Source organism: Nylanderia fulva, unplaced genomic scaffold (genome assembly GCF_048542155.1).
Source record: "Nylanderia fulva isolate GAGA-0341 unplaced genomic scaffold, ASM4854215v1 Scaffold42, whole genome shotgun sequence".
Classification (NCBI taxonomy): Eukaryota; Metazoa; Arthropoda; class Insecta; order Hymenoptera; family Formicidae; genus Nylanderia; species Nylanderia fulva.
Window position 1 is genome coordinate 1,565,705 of NW_028190499.1, and position 18,342 is coordinate 1,584,046.

The following is an 18,342-nucleotide window of genomic DNA, read 5'->3' on the forward strand; positions in this document are numbered from 1 at the left end:
CCCGAAACCGGGAAGATTAAGCAACCGTTCGTAATGGGTAACGTAGGTAATGGGTTTGTAATTAACCAGTGGACAGGCAGTAGTCGCAGCTTAATTAATAGTCTGACCGAGGATCAAGCGCGGTATGGGGCCACACACCTCGTCGATTTCCTTAATGTTCGCGCACGCGCAAAAGGGCTTTTTTGCCGATATCATCTACGAGAATTCGAGTCTATTTTTGCCGCGGAATATTCTGCTAGTTTCGAAAATTGTATATAAATATATAAAAATCAAAATATAAATTTATAAAAAGAAAATAGCATTTATATATTTTAATACTCTATAGTGCAACATTTAAAGAATTTATATATATAAGCAAAATTGAATATCGAATCAAACCTTTCGAAAAAAATGTATCGAATTCCCCAATCAATTTACTATAATTTTTAATATATATTTTAATTTATCCTGATTTTTAAAAATCACACTTATAAAATTTATTTATTTTTTTATGTTAAAATAACTTTGCAAGAAATATTTTTTGCACATTGAGGTGATCCTAAACGTTCTTGAGAAGTCTGTGATTTCCGTCCTGTTTTATCGACAAAATGTGAGGTTAGATAAACTATAAATCTATTTATTGACTATACGGATTGTTTTTTACTTGAAATTGAACGCTTCGCCCTTTGTTAATATTAATACTTTAATTTGCACAGGAAAAAGATTTATCAATCTGTACAGTCTCATATATCTTGGTTACAGAATTATGAATTCTAAGCATTCATAATTTTGTAACCAAGATATATGAAATTATACAGATTAATAAATCTTTTTCCTTGTATAAATTAAAGTATTAATACTAACAAAGGGCGAAGCGTTCTAATTTCAAGTAAAAAAACAATTCGTATAGCCAATAAATAGATTTACAATTTACCTAACCTCACATTTTGTCGATAAAACAGGAAGGAAACTTAGGTTAGCTTAGGATCCCCTTACTTAAATCTAATCCTCTTTTCCAATTAAGCGTACGCGCGAGGTATCCGCGAATAAGAACGCGGAAGGTAAACTTAAATTATACAGAGGGAGTTGCATCGCGAAATATGGCATGAATATCGTTAAGACAAGACCGCAAATACATTATGGACTATCGCGCCTCCGCAACTGGTCTAATGATAGGAATGCGAACTCGTGGCATCATCATCTGGAAAGGATGACTTCGGGTAAAAATTTGCCCCGGTACCCCGGTATAATAAATATGGCGACCGCCAACCGTATAGCGGTTAATGTACGTTTCGTTACGGACAAAGACACTTCATTAATAATCGAAAGCACATCTTTTGTGTCCGCGGGCCTTCGACGCGCGGGTCGAAACGCGCGCATGCGCGAGTTGCATTTGCCCATCGCATTAGTAGCCGTTCGTTAATCAACTGTCCGCGAAATTAATTGGATTTCAGCGGTTTACAATTGGCTCGTTTGCCTCGCGTTGATTTTCAAACAACCCTCAAAGCGCGCCGTCTTTCATGCAGGCGATAACCATTATTTCGACAATAATTAGTGTATAAATGCAATTTAAAATTATTACATCTGTAATTAATTTTTTTACATTAATTGTTTATTTAAAAATTATTCAAAATTATTTTATCGATTTAAAGTAGCAATTTACATTTTAATATGCATTACTCATGTGCATTTAATCTTTTCCTCCCTGTATGTGTACATTTTCTTATATCTAAAATTATTACATTTATAATTACATTTTTTTACATTAATTGTTTATTTAAAAATTATTTTACCGACCTGAAGCAGCAATTTACATTTTAATATACATTACTCATGTGTATTTAATTTTTCCCCCTATATGTACATTTTTTAATATCTAAAATTAGTATCTGTAATTAATTTTTTTTAATATTAGTTATTGTTTTAAAATTATTAAAAATAACTTTATTGATTAAAAATATCTATATACATTTTAATACACATTACTTGTGTACGTTTAATTTTCTTCGCCCCATATGCGTGTACTTTTTTTTATTACAATTAAAAAAAAAATAGATACATTGCAACATATGTTTTTTCCAATTACCAATCCTGTGCATAATTTACAAATATTAATGCTGAAAACGCGATATCGCGTGTGTCGGTATTATTTATCATCTCCGTCGTATGAAATATTCTTCGTGGTCGTTGGTTCAAGAGATCTACGCTTGAAATATATATATATATGTATATCCAGGATCTCCGAGACCGTTAGGCATTTTTTTGTACGCCTACGAACGAACGATGAATTAGAGGATCCGCGTTTTTCAACGACCCTTCGTCGTAATTAGGAAGATATTACTCAAGGACAGCTCCTCTTTCCCCGAGGAGGATCATTTCTCTCTCGATTTATTCAGACTTGCACGAAGGACAACGATTTGAGAAATTATCGGTAAATTACCGTACACGACTCTCTGTCCCTGCTGGCGATGATGAAGGGCGAACCACCCCCTGGCTATCTAATGCCAAGGTTCTTTCCTTTCGTTCTTTCACACGAGTTTTCACCCGTTGACTCGAGATTAAACCGGTGTCGTTATTATCATTATCGATTTATCGCTTCCACTATTCGGAAAAATTGTATCTCAGAAAATTCTCTCGAGACGAGGAATATGTCTAATATTAAATTAATTGTACTGAAAAAATTATTGAATTAATAAATATTTATTTCAATATTGCCTAATCAATTATTTATTTGAAATTAATAAATATTTTTTACATCAAATTATATTGTAACTTAATGTGTCATAAAACTTAATTATTCTATTTTTTTTAACTAAATTACTATTTTGTTAAATATATGTTTTGTTAGATTTAATATGTTACATTTAATTTAAATATTTACATATTCAATTAACAAAATAATATTTAGTCGAAAGGTTTAGTCAAGTTAATACATTTTTTTTCAGTGTACAATTTCTACTATAGATCAAATGGCAGTGTATTTATTTTTGAATAGATTAAAAATTGATAAAAGATAATTGATAATTGATAAAGAGGTGTCTTATCGCTATTTATATAATTATTGTATTTATATCTATTGTTAATTAAAAATAGGACTTAATTTAAAGAATATTCTCCGAGATAATTTTTTTAACCGAATAATTCCGTATAGGTTTTTAATCCAAACCCGTATGAAGTTAATACAGCACAAAAGATGTTAAAAATCTTTTCAAAATATTTCTTAAAAGCTAAAATAATTATCGAAAGTATTTTTACAAGTTTTTGAAAATATTCTAAACAATGTTATCACCAAAAATGTTTAAATTATTTAAAAATATTCCTAAAACCATTTTAAAATGTTTTATGCACTAATTTATCGCAATATTTAGAAATATTTTTGGAACACAATATTTTGTGCTGTACGGGTAATTTACTCATGAAACAAATTTATTCCTCTTCGCAGGCATATTCGAAAATGGATGATTCAATTAACGGTTGACGCGCCGTCGTGCGTTTCTTTTTTTTTCCAACCACCGAGGAAGCGTCAGCAATTTACCGAACTCAAGCGCGGTTTTCGCCGCATTCTTCATACGCCACGCATTAATATCGTCGGTGATTAGCCGGGACTTCGGACCCACCTCATCTCATTTATCCCCCTTTTTTTCTCCTCCCGGCCGTTTGATACCACAAGTCATTAAACCTTGTAAATCGGCCCCCTCTTCCCGCAGCCTCCGTCTCATCCGTCTCTTCCTTTGACGATTGCCCTGAGCACTCGGAGATTCTAAAGGCCGATAAAGCGGCAGGGTTCTTTGCTCCGGATGGCCCGTAAGCAATTCTCGGAGGATTAGTTTATTAATGGCCACTGGGCGTAATTATCGGCTGCTCGATCGTTTCGTTCGAGTGATGCTCTTCCGCGCTTTCTGCATTTTTTTCAGTTTTTTCATTCTTTTCCTACTTCGGAAAACCTTCACTTATCGCCCGTCTTTTGCACTTTTTGGAGCTCGAATAATAACTTGCAATCGACTTCATTTTGCTGCTAAAGTCATCCGTGTATAGGAAAATATCATTCTATTGCTAAGGAAACTATTATTTGTATTACACGTGCAGGCAAAGTGGCACTTTGTGTGCGTGTTTTCTGTGCGGAAAGCGTCCGATTTCCCACGCCGCCATCTAGCGGCGACGCGGTGAGTGAATAAACCGCATTCAAAGCCATTGCCTACGGCTATTCTCGCACCGTGCCGCCGCAAGATGGCGGCGTGCGATCGGCCACCTCGCGCACAGAAAACGCGTACAAAGCCACTTTGCCTGCACTTGTAATACAAAATAGTATGTGTATCACGTGCGGATTGACAATTGTTCACTCGCCTTCGGCTCGTGCGTCCATCCCCCGCACTCGTGACCAATTGTCAACTTTCCGCACTTGATACACAATATACTATTATTTTACCTTTCTTATTTTAAGTAACAATTAGCGTTAACAAAGAATATTTTCTTCCTAATAGACTTCCCACAGCACAACAAGATTGCAGCAGCATTATGGCAACATTTCATTGCATAAACGTTGTGAAATGTTGCAGCAATCTTGCTGCAAGATTGCAGCAACGGTAAAATGTCCGCTTTCAGAAATATTGTTCTATAGCATTGCAGCAATAATGCAATAAAATATATATGTAATATTACTATTGGATTATAGGAAATGTGCCAAATACATGATCGGACTGAATGTTCTGTGCTTAATATTTTTTGCGTGAACTTTATTTTTATAATATTTCTGAAATGTTGCTGCAACGTTGTTTAAACTATTATATATTGCAAATTCATGCCTATATAATATTTCAGCAATATTGCTATGCACTGTACAATATTGCAATGTTGTTGTAATATTGCTGCAAACTTATGTGCTGTATGGGTTAAAATAAACTCGTCACAAATATTAGAAATACTCATTATCATATATTCAAAAGAAGAAATTATTTTTGATACAGTTATTGCGTATAATTAATTATTAAATAAAATAGAGATAACATTATTTTCTTAATGTAACAGATTACTTATTGCAAACTAATTATTACGACTAAATTTCGAAAAGAAGTATTTATATTCATTTTTTATATATTTACATAGACATATCTTATCAAACAGAAGATAAGATAATTTTATCAAAAAAACCAAACTTGCGTCACGTGATGATAATATTTTTATATATTGTTATTATTTACAAAACGTGGATTTTAACTCATTTGATCAGATCGAAACTTAAGTCAAATTCTAAAAGAATTTTTTAGCGCTAATTAATTAATTCAAAATTATTTACTTATAAAATATATACACGGATGACTTTAGAAGCAAAATAAAGTCGACTGCAAGTTATTATTCCAACTCCAAAATGTGCGAAAGATGGATGCTAAATATTAAGATGGACAAAAAATATTAAATTATAATAAATATTCTATTTGTCTCTTTATCTGACTTCTATGATAAAAGTTTATAATATTCTTCAAAATAATTACGTAAAAATGTTATCATCACGTGACGCAAGTTTGGTTTTTTTGATAAAATTATCTTATCTTCTGTTTGTTGAGATATGTCTATGTAAATAAATAAAAAATGAATATAAATACTTCTTTTCGAAATTTAGTCGTAATAATTAGTTTGCAATAAGTAATCTGTTACATTAAGAAAATAATGTCATCTCTATTTTATATAATAATTAATTATACGCAATAACTGTATCAAAAGATATTTAAACTATCGATCAAATATTACTTTTAAATAAAAATTTGAAGATATTTTCGAGTTATAAAAGATACGTTCGTGTTGTACGAAGAACATTTACTGAGGAGCACTGTTATCAAAATAATGAGCAAACATTGATAATAAAGAGCTTTTGAAAACTACTATATCTATATATTGGTCATCGGTATGATGAGCATGCGCGAATTTATCCAATAAAAGCCCGTGACATTTGAATTCATCCCAAATTCGAGTGTGTTCTCTCAGTAGATTAAGTTCTGTGCGGTTATAATTGTTTGCTAAGATGCAGGAGTCTCCAAATTTTCACGATAATATTACGCTTAAGTTGACAAGCGAGCAAAAGCAATATGCGGCGAAGGTTTTAAATGAATCTGACAAAAATCGAGAAAATGCCATCGCGGAAATTAAATATTGGATTCAAGAGAGCGACATACGTGCACGAACTGGTAAACTTAATAATTTTATTTACTTGAGATTCTTATTGTTAGATATTTTTGAATGACGGTTCGACAATTTTAGAGCATAAATATTAAAATAATAATTTTTTAATATTTTTTTCGGAAATGTAATACAATAAAAGAGGTGTGTATTTTTATTTTATTCTAATTGTATTTAAAAAATTATTAGAAAAATATGCCGTCTCCAAAATTATGCCACATTAGATTCATGTTTCTATAAAATTTATTCAATGTTTCGATTATAGTTTTTTATTTGAGAGAATATGTAAATTTAATACAGATGACTTTTTCATTTTGCGATTTTTGAGAGCCTGCAAATTTAATATCGAGAAAACTAAGACAAAAATGCAAAATTATCAAATGCAACGAGCTAAAATACCGGAGTGGTATGCGGATCGAGATCCACTACAACCGAAAATGCAGGAATTGCTTAATTTGGGGTAACAATTCCAAAATCTTATAAAGATGCTAATGAATATAAATCCATTTTATGTATGACAGAGCACCTAGCAATACTTTAAAAGTAGATCTTCTGTAGATCGAATTTATTTAACAATAGAAAATGATTTTTTAAGTACTACTTAGGAATTAAGACTTTTCTGTTTATTTTTACGTACTACATACGCCTAAAATTTGATTTTTTGAATACCCTGTATAATTGTAATTTTATCCGAGTGATTAATTCTTTCACTTTAAAGTCGAATTTTGCTAAAATATTTTTTTTAATTCCATATTATTATTTTATTAATTAATTTATATCTATATCGAAAACTTTAGAGCTATAAGATTTTTGGAAACTTAGCTTAATACAACATAATATTCACTTTATAATTCCAACAAAAACATTTGTTATATTAATTACAAAATTGAAAAAAAAATTTGTAAGTATTTTCAAATACTTTGTTTGCTCTTAGAATTTGTTTACCCTTGCGAAAATTGGACGATCAAGGAAGATTGGTAATCGTCATTCGCCTTGTGTATGATCCACACGTATTTACATTAGCAAATGCAGCTAAGGTATTATTTATAGCATAATTATGATAATATTATTAACATAATATTATACTAATAATATAATAATTATGCTAACTATTATATTATAATATTATTAATAGCACATTCGTGCGAATCTCACATATATTACATTTGTTTAAAGCGATCAAGAAACCTTGAATTTATTCATATTTTCGGGCGGATTAATTTCTTTTAGGTCACAACTTTGGTCGCAGATGTGATCTTAAGAGACAGCGTTGAAACATCCTTGTATGGTTTAGTACTAATTATGGATTTAGGAGATGTAACTTTGCGTCACGTCGCTCAATTAACACCTTTCGTTGTAATGAACGTGATTCATGCGTATCAAGGTTGCTACCCCGTAAGAATACAATTGCTCAACTATATCAACGTGCCGGGATATGCTAAATTTATTCTGGAGCTTACCAAATATTTTTTGAATAAAAAACTGAGGGAAAGATTTCATTTCTATTCGCGCAAGACAACACATGATTCTTTCAAAGATGTGCCAGTTAATATTTTACCGGTAGAATATGGCGGAACTGATGGTACAATTCAAGAATTAATAGGTAATTATGACAAAATAATAAATTTATTTGTGATGTACAGTAAAAGATGTTTTTGTTGTGAAAAAAAATAAATGCTATGGTTTTTTGTACATACAGGATTATAATATTTAAAATTATTATTTACTTAATATCTTCTAAAGCTAATAACGATGTGAGTCTTAATTCATATACTTGTATATTGCCTACACATTTTTATTGTGTAATGTGTTTCTTATATTTCCAGAATTTTGGAAGAAAGTAGTTGAAGAGAATCACGAATGGATTATCGATGATGAAAAATATAAACCAATTTTGAAGTAGTCATCAAAATTGAACAGAATAAACTGAAATATTTATAGACACATTAATATGTTTTAGCGCACAACGCTAAAATATATTTTTAACTTTTTGAAAACAGCAAGTAACGAAAAAGGAGAGTTAATAAAATATACAATTCATGCGCTCGAAACAAATTAATATTTTTTATAAAAATTATGTATATATGTATATATATATCGACATTTAATATTTAGAATTATTTTGTATGAGTAATATTTGTACATACATAATTCTAAAAAAAAAAAAATTTATAAATTCACGAAATTTAATTTCAACTAATTGTAGATATATTTTTTCTAAGAAATGATATTCCTTACGATCATTATTTACGATTCATGCAACGAGAACTACCATCTGAAAACTGGTTTCTTCTTTTGTTGTATGTTCGAACCCGGTAAATCGGAACCACCCGTTTATATTTCATTAAATTAAAATAAATTATAATCTGTTGAATTCGAGATTGCAGGTGTTATCGGTGTGAAAACGCGATCGATTATTTGTTGCGCAGTTATTTCCGCGAATCATTTGGCCAGTCCGAAGAATCTGCAAACACTCATAAAGATTACACGTTTGCTTTTGGCAACCCAAACAGCTGACAAGACGAGGCAAGCGCTGTTTGTAAACAGAATCCGCGTCGACAATCGATGCGTGTTCTGTCCTTCCGCTCGAACAGCTGATCGTATATTTTTAGAAAACGAAAAGGCGAAAGACGCGCGCGACTAATTTCAATTCGCTCTAGTTGCAACAATATATAAATACATTTATAAATTTGTAATTGTCGGTTCTTTGTATAAAAAATTAATTTTCTCAAATAAAGAGTTACGGTCTTATAATGAGATTATGTAATTGATATCTTACACAGAATTTTTTATGCTTTTCATACATGTCTTGCATAAGCGTATACATGATTTTAAATAATAATAAAGTTGTATTGTTTTTTCCTAATATATGCATATTTTCCACAAAAATAATGACTTACACATCATGTGCAAATATATTTTCGTCGGTTACGATTACATGTTTATATATCTATTAAGTATAGATCATTTGAAGATGATGAAGCTATATAGCGTCGAAGGTTCTCCGTACGAATACAATCACGGTCTACAACGAATATGGCATATCCACATGTTTAACGAACAAACACGCATGTACACACATATATATCGCTATCATCATATTACGCATGCGCGAAGAAATACTCATTTGATTTACATCACCTAGTATACTGCTGACGATCGCAGACGCGAATGTTTCCTCGTAACGAAAGGTGTCAAGTAGGTCAGAAGTTCTGCGATTATTGTTACGATGGCTAAATCTCAAAATTCGTCCGATAAATTTCTGCTTAAGTTGATGGGTGAGCAAAAGGAATACGAAGCAAAGGTTTTAAATGAATCTGACGAAGGTAGAGAAAACGCTATCTCGGAGATTAAGCGATGGATTCAAGAGAGTGATTTGCGCGCACGAACTGGTAAAAATAACATTGATACGATATTTTTTTAATGGCGGTTTAGATGGTCATTAGTTCCGGAACATTAAAATTAATCCAGTGCATAAAAGTTAACATTCAGTAGCATTAATACATTAATATGGATTATAATGGAGCTTAATGTATTGTTATGTAAAATTCGTTGAGTTTTGTTTAATAAAAAATAGGTGGCAAATCTTACATGGTTTTGTTACAGAATGGTAATTTGAAAATTTCTTAAAGTTAAATTTTAAAAGTATTACACAAGTATTTATAAAATGTGCGTATTATCATCGCGTGCTATCTTTCAGTGTTATATAACGAAATAATATCCTTCTATATTAAGACTAAATGCATACTTAGAATTACGAGATTTCTATTTAGCAATTATGATGTAAAAATAAAAACAAGTGCAAAAAATCTATACGGATATCAATATCTTTCAATGTTCAAGATTGACCTTTGCAATTCATAAATAAAACATTTTAAACTACGTAATGTTGCAGAAAGATACAAATAAATAAGTAATTAAATAATAATTTTAATAATAATTTTGACTTTTCCTTTTCACATAGAGTTTAGTGAAAGAAATGTTGTAATATATTACACTCTCTATTAAAAAAATGTTAGAAAACTATGCCGTTTCTGAAATTAGATTCATGATTCTACAAAATTTATCCAATGTTTTGATTATAATTTATATTTGAGATAATATGTAAATTTAAATGCAGATGACTTCACCATTTTGCGATTTTTGAGAGTCTGCAAATTTAATATCGAGAAAACTAAAACAAAAATGCAAAATTATCAAATGCAACGAGCTAAATTACCAGAATGGTATGCAAATCGAGATCCACTACAACCGAAATTACAGGAATTGCTTGATTTGGGGTAACAGTTCCAAAATATTATTATGAAGATGTTAATGGTGATAATAATATTGCCGAATTCAATTCGTTTAATTAATAAATTAGACAAAATTTAAATGCAGTTTTAAAATTTTGTATTTATTTTATAATTTTATAACATATAGCTTGCCTTGTACGGGGTGCACAAAAAGATGGTACCAAATTTTAGAAGTATATGTAATACTCGTAAAAATAATCCGAAAAGTCTTAACTAATAATATTTGAAAAATCGTTTATATTTTAGTTATAAAACATTTTCTGTTGTAGATAAAACACATTTCGAATATGTATTGTATGGTAAATCTTTATGCGATCTTTTTTTTCTCACGAGCTTTTATAAGGTCAGAGTTTATTGATAATTTTTGTTCTTTGCTTACAATTTTCAATTTATTTACTCATTTTTCGTTCTCATTAATTTGAAATGATAAATGTTGACAACGTCTGGTTTTTTGTTGTTTAAGTTTAGCTAAATTTTACACATATCTAAAAATAAGACTCTAAAAAATAGACTAATTTTATGTATGACAGAGCAACCAGCAATACTTCAAAAGTATTGATCTGCTGTATAGATTAAATTTATTCTTTAACAATAGAAAATGATTTTTGAAGTATTACTTAGGAATTAAGACTTTTTTGTTTATTTTTATGTATGCCTAAAATTTTATTGTTTGAATACCCTGTATAATTGTACTTTTATCCGAATGAGTAATTTTATCAATTTAAAGGCGAATTTTCCTAAAATATTTTTCTCAATTTTATATTATTATTTTATTAATTAATTTATACCTATATCGAAAAATTCAGAGGTATGAGATTTTTGAAAACTTAGATTAATGATACAACATAATATTTACTTTATAGTTTCAACAAAATCATTTGCTATTATAGTTACAGAACTAATATAGGAAATGTGTAAGTATTTTAAAATATTTTGTTTGCTCTTAGTATTTGTTTACCTTTGCGAAAATTGGACGATCAAGGAAGATTGGTAATCATCGTTCGTCTTGTGCATGACCCACACGTAATTACAATAACAGAAGTAGTTAAGGTATTATTTATAGTATAACTATTTTAATATTATTAGCATAATATATTAGAATATTATGTTACATTAATAATATTATAATAATTACGACATTAATAATATTATAATTTAATATTATAATATTATTAATGCTATTAATAATATTAAAATATAGTATTATTAATAGCACATACGTGCGCTTATCACAAACATTATATTCGTTTGAAGCGATCAAGGTATTTCGAATTTATTCATATTTTCGGACGGATGAATTTTTTTTAGGTCTTCTTTATAGTCATAGACATAATCTTAAGAGATAGCGTTGAAGCATCCTTGTACGGTGTAGTACTGATTGTGGATTTAGGCGGTGCAACTTTGCGTCACGTCGCTCAATTAACACCTTCCGTTCTAATAAACGCGTTGCACGCGTGGCAGGGTTGCTACCCCATAAGAATGAAATTGCTCAACTATATCAACGTGCCGGAATATGCTAAATTAATTCTGGAGCTTACCAGATTTGTTTTGAAAAAAAAACTGAGGGAAAGATTTCATTTCTATTCGCGCCAGACGGCGCATGATTGTTTCAAAAATATGCCAGTTAATATTTTGCCGGTCGAATATGGCGGAACTGATGGTACAATTCAAGACATAATAGGTAATTATGGCAAAGTAATTTTATTTGTGATTCACAATAAAGGATTTTTTTCGTAGCGAATTAAGTATATGAATTAATAAAAGTCTTAATTCATATACTTATATAGTGCCTACAAAATTATATTGTGTAATGTGTTTCTTATATTTCCAGAATATTGGAAGAAAGTAGTTGAAGAGAATCGCGAATGGGTTATCGATGATGAAAAATATAAACCAATTTTGAAGTAGTCATCAAAATGGAATGGAATAAACTAAAATATTTATATACACATTACTATGTTTTAACGCACACCGCAAAAATATATTTTGATATTTTGGAAAACAGGAAGTAACGGAGAATATAATTAAGAAATGTAGAATTAATGGGCTTGAAATAAATTAATATCTTTTATAAAAATATTACGTATATGTATATTTATGAATATATTATATATTTATGTATATGTACGTATGTATTTATGTCTACATATATTTATATGGCATTTAATATTTAGAATTATTTTATATGAGTAAAATTTGTCTATACATAATTCTTAAAAGAAATAAAATTTTGATAAATTAGCGAAATTTAATATCAGTTAATTGTAGATATTTTTTTCAATAAAAAACCTTATTCTCGCTTTTTATGGTCATTTTTTAGCGATGATTCATTCAACTAGAACTACCATCTGAAAACTGCATTCTTTTCTTTCTTCCGATTTATAAATATATTTATAAATTTTTGATTATCGGTTCTTTTTAGAGAATAAAAATGTTCGCAGATAAAGGGTTATAATCAAGAGACACGGTAGTGTCTCGCGACCAGTTAAGGGCGTAGCCGAGACACCGTGTATCTTAACGCGAGTCGGACATTTGAATCTTTATAATATTTCGAATTCTCAATAACGGCTGAAGCAATCGAGTTTATACTAGACTTAATCGATAGATTGAGTTTGAATTATATAATAAAAGTGTCTTTATTTCTGCTCTACGTGATTTGTAAGCAGAGATATATAATTGCAAAGTCGAAATATGAAAAATTTCTTTTAAGAAACGTCCCCGTCATCATCATTATTATTATCATCATCGACCACGCAAACATAGTAGTATCGTGCTACACGTATTCACACGTATACAACACATGCGCACACATATATCACACGTACACAACACATGAATAGATGCATGTATTGGAAATGTCCATCTCGCACGTTTTACAACAGACGGCGGATAGTTGCCCTCCGCTATATTGACAGCGTGCGGGGTTAGATATTTTCAATTTTCAATTTCAATTTTTACATTCAATTTTAATGTTATTATTTGCAAATTTATTGTCATAATAATTTATGTGCAAGTTTACAGTCTGTGATACAAAATCAGATATTTTGCTATTATTTCAATAATATTTCAATTATATAAATGCCTATGTATGAGTATGCATATATTTTTAATAATTTTCTTAATTAGCTTCTATATTTTTTTCAGTTGTACATCAAGCAGGTAGCATTATCAGCTCACTTGTGAGCATGGGTTGGGCAATGGCTAGTTATCATCGCAGCATTCGATTAGCTTAACAAGATAAATCTAATATCAGTGCTATAGGAACTATTTTACAATTTTTCTGGCATTTTTTTATTGCAGGTACATATATATCCAATAATTAATATACAAAATTAAATATTATTCATCACACTTTTTGTATCAAAATAATATATTTTTTAAAATTTATTTTAAATTTATTTAATCATTTTTATCATTGTGATTGTAGTGGCAAGGATCTTATTGCTCAGTGTCATTGCAAGCATCTGGCCTGTATATACCATAATATATTGTGTAATACATTGGCTAAGTATGACAATATAGATTTTGATAGATTCCCATGGAATATTGGAATTTTGTCGGACTTACAGTCATCCACCACATATGCAGCCTACAATTAAAGAACGCATTTATTCCATATGATTTGCTTCCGTTATTGGAATATTTAAAATAAAAATTTTATTAATAAATTTCGATGAAATAATTTATAAGAGGTTGAAGAAACTATGAAACAAATTCAGTCTCATAAAAGGGTAGTTGGAACAATAGTGGTGAATGCAGAAGATATTACATGAGATCATTGACATGATTTACTTGTAGTTGTAAACAAAAATTTATAAAATTATATTTGTTTTAGGTATTCCTATAAAGTCAACATTAGATAATACGACAACAGTTCAATACGCAGGTTTGATAAGTCAATTGTCAGATAAAGCTCGTTCTGTCATACGTGACTTGAATCCAACAAATGATTTAACTTTCTTGCGCATACGTAGCAAAAAACATAAAATTATGATGGCACCAGATTAAGAATTCATATTAATAGTAGTACAAAATCCAGTTGATTGATATTTAAAAGAAACAAAAATATATTTCAAAGTTAAGATTTATTTTTTTGGTTGTTAATTTAATCTGTATGCTACATTGGATGTTAATATCTATTCAATTAAATAAAGAAAAATAAAAGAATAAAGCTTAAAAATTATACAAAATGCAGTATTTAATTACTAATTTAACAAATTATGAACTTTTAGAGTTTTTAAATAGTGCTTTCTTCTTTGGTAACAATATTATATTTTTAAGTTTGATAATTATGAAAATATGTATATATAGTAATTCATGGCATGTTTATTTTTGTATTTAATACAATTATAAATGTACATTTCTCATCAATAAAATATCACAATATCTTTTTTATAATTTAATTTTAATATTGAGATTGTTTTTATTCAGTGGAAAAAAAAATGTGTAGTTGGTCCCTATTAATTATACATACATATAAGAGTGTCGCACAAATAATTCTATGCAGTCTTTTTAAGATAATATAAAAATACTTATAAATATAATCAATTAAAATACATATAATCAAAATTGTATGTATTAAAATTCAATAGCATATAAAAAAGATTTTTTAAAATTATATATATATAATAAAAATCCAACATTATATATATATATATATATATATATATATAAATATATATTTATTTATTGTATATCATAAATATATATTTATTTATTTATATTTACCTATCTTTTTTTTATATATATGGTAGAAATACAATGTATGAGTTATTTTATTTTGCAAAATTTTTGAAAGTTAAACTATTAATTACAATGAAATTATTTCATATAATACCGAGATTCTTTTCATAATAAAGATTAAGAGAGAGTTAGATTTTATCATAAGATTTATAAAAGTCATAAGATAAGGTTAATTGCATATTGTATAATTTATCTCTCATTTTTTAAAGTAAATAAATATCAAAGTTACATTGCTTGAACTGGTGCGTTTGAAGTATGTTGTCTTTTTGAGGGATGCAAGACAATATAGTACAAAAGCATTGTTGTAATTCCCAAGAAAAAGGAAATGATACAAATAATAAAGATTATATTAAAGTACTAAGCCTCTTTAACTGCAGGAGGACAAGCATATTGCCATAATAAATTTGCTGCAATATTTTCAAAAAAGCAGATAACATAGAAAGATAGATGTTTTCAAAATGTTTTGCTATCTACAGCATTGAGATATATAAAAATGTGCACTATGCCAATAACGGAAGCAAATAATATGGAATAAATGCGTTCTTTAATTGTAGGCTGCATATGTGGTGGATGACTGCAAGTCTGACAAAATTCCAATATTCCATGGGAATCTATCAAAATCCATATTGTCATACTTAGCCAATGTATTACACAATATATTATGGTATATACAGGCCAGATGCTTGCAATGACACTGAGCAATAAAATCCTTGCCACTACAATCACAATGATAAAAATGATTAAATAAATTTAAAATAAATTTTTAAAAATATATTATTTTGATACAAATTGTGTGATGAATAATATTTAATTTTGTATATTAATTATTGGATATATGTGTACCTAAAATAAGAAAATGCCAGAAAAATTGAATTTGCTTATTTATTTAAAGATGCTTATCATATACAAAAATGAATGATATAATCTCTAAAAACTCACCTTTAAAAAAGGTAAAAAAAGGCGACCAGTTAAGGGCACGCCATTAACAAAAATTATCCATTGCAAATCCATGTACAATAGAATTGTATGAAAAATTATCGATTATAAACCCATGTACAATCGTAACAAAAGTAATGAAATAAAAAAAAAATTGCGCCAAGTGAAAGTAGAAACTTGTACCAGTGGAAAATTAAAGTTGCAGACATATATAGAGTCGTATAATGAATCAATAAAAATTTAAATATGCAAATGTAGAATTGTACCATAAAAAAACTTATCTTTTAAAAAAAAGATAAACAAGATGCCAAGTCCATGCGCCATGTGAAAAAGTGTTAAACAAAAAAGTATTTTTAAGTAAAAAAGTCTATCAATTGACAAAAATTTATATTCTAAAATTAATATCTCTACAAAAAGTAATGTCCAATTATTGCGCGAATAAATAAACATTTTTATAAAAAATTAAAATTTAAAAACTTATGCAAATTTAAAATTAATATAAAATAAAAAGAAATAAAAAAATTTTAGTTAAAAAAACTGGGCGCGCTGCAATGAGTTTAAGAGTAACAATTTAATTTTAATATCATTAGAATATTATTTAGCAGCGCGCCCAGTTTTTTTAAATAAAATTTTTTTATTTCTTTTTATTTTATATTAATTTTAAATTTGCATAAGTTTTTAAATTGAATATTATAATATTATTAATGCTATTAATAATATTAAAATATAGTATTATTAATAGCACATACGTACGCTTATCACAAACATTATATTCGTTTGAAGCGATCAAGGTATTTCGAATTTATTCATATTTTCGGACGGATTAATTTTTCTTAGGTCTCATCTGTAGTCGTAGATCTAGTCTTAAGAGACAGCATTGAAGCATCCTTGTACGGTTTAGTAGTAATTATAGATTTAGGCGATGCAACTTTGCGCCACGTCGCTCAATTAACACCTTTCGTTGTAATGAACGTGATTCACGCGTGGCAGGGTTGCTACCCCGTAAGAATACAATTGCTCAACTCTATCAACGTGCCGGGATATGCTAAATGTGTTGTGGAGCTTAGCACACATTTTTTGAATAAAAAACTGAGGGAAAGATTTTGTGTCTATTCGCGCCAAACGGCGCATGATTGTTTCAAAGATATGCCAGTTAATATTTTGCCGGTCGAATATGGCGGAACTGATGGTACAATTCAAGAATTAATAGGTAATTATGACAAAAGAATATATTCAATTCTGATTTTCAATAAAAGATATTTTTCGTGGCGAAGAAAAATAAATGCGAGTATTTTTTATACATACATGATTATAATATTTAAAATCATAATATAAGTAATATTTTTTAAAGTTAATAACGATGTGAGTTTTAATTCATATACTTGTATAGTGCTTACACATTTATATTGTGTAATGTGATTTCTTATATTTTCAGAATATTGGAAAAAAGTAGTTGAAGAGAATCGCGAATGGGTTATCGATGATGAGAAATATAAACCAATTTTGAATTCGTCATCAAAATTGAACGGAATAAACTGAAATATTTATATACACATTATTATGTTTAACGCACACCGCAAAAATATATTTTGATATTTTGGAAAACAGCAAGTAACGGAAAAAGTAATTAATGAAATATAGAATTAATGCACTTGAAATAAATTAATATTATTTATGAAAATATTACATATATGTGGAAATAATATATCATATATTTATGTATATGTATGAATGTATTTATGTCTACATATATATATATGGGGCATTTAATATTTAGAATTATTTTATATGAGTAAAATTTGTCCATACATAATTCTTAAAAGAAATAAAATTTTGATAAATTCGCGACATTTAATATTACTTATTTGTAGATATTTTTTTAATAAAAAACCTTATTCTCTCTTCTTATGATCATTTTTTATGATTCATGCAACTAGAACTGAAAACTGCATTCTTTTCTTTCTTCCGATTTATAAATATATTTTTAAACTTTTAATTGTCGGTTCTTTTTAGAGAATATTAATCTTCGCAAATAAAGAGTTAAAATATTATTAGTCTATAATAAATGAAGTACATAAATCTGTCCAGCGAACAGGCACATGTACACATGCATATCGCTATCATATTACGCATGCGCGAAAGACCGATTACATATCTTATATATCTATTAAGTATAGTTCATTTGAAGATGATGAAACTATATAGCGTCGAAAGTTCT

At 28.7% G+C, this 18,342-nt stretch overlaps 4 protein-coding genes across 6 annotated transcripts in view; all 4 read left to right on the forward strand.

The window, feature by feature from the left end:
- The window catches only part of N (neurogenic locus Notch protein), a 358,480-nt gene that overhangs the window by 232,543 nt on the left and 107,595 nt on the right, over positions 1 to 18,342 (forward strand). The gene's annotated exons all lie outside the window — the stretch shown is intronic.
- LOC114929808 (retinol-binding protein pinta-like) lies at positions 5,756 to 8,909 on the forward strand. Its single transcript, XM_029301488.2, has 5 exons — positions 5,756 to 6,158; positions 6,451 to 6,610; positions 7,085 to 7,187; positions 7,381 to 7,753; positions 7,977 to 8,909. Exons 1-5 carry the CDS (start codon positions 5,996 to 5,998, stop codon positions 8,051 to 8,053), a joined length of 876 nt encoding a protein of 291 aa, XP_029157321.1. The 5' UTR covers positions 5,756 to 5,995; the 3' UTR covers positions 8,054 to 8,909.
- On the forward strand, positions 9,100 to 12,697 carry LOC114929807 (retinol-binding protein pinta-like). The gene is made up of 5 exons (XM_029301487.2): positions 9,100 to 9,542; positions 10,271 to 10,430; positions 11,393 to 11,495; positions 11,754 to 12,126; positions 12,277 to 12,697. Exons 1-5 carry the CDS (start codon positions 9,380 to 9,382, stop codon positions 12,351 to 12,353), a joined length of 876 nt encoding a protein of 291 aa, XP_029157320.1. The 5' UTR covers positions 9,100 to 9,379; the 3' UTR covers positions 12,354 to 12,697.
- Positions 12,877 to 17,663, forward strand: LOC114937022 (retinol-binding protein pinta-like). The gene is made up of 4 exons (XM_029310379.2): positions 12,877 to 12,893; positions 16,289 to 16,340; positions 16,962 to 17,334; positions 17,560 to 17,663. The coding sequence occupies exons 1-4, from the start codon at positions 12,877 to 12,879 to the stop codon at positions 17,661 to 17,663; spliced, it is 546 nt and encodes a 181-aa protein (XP_029166212.2).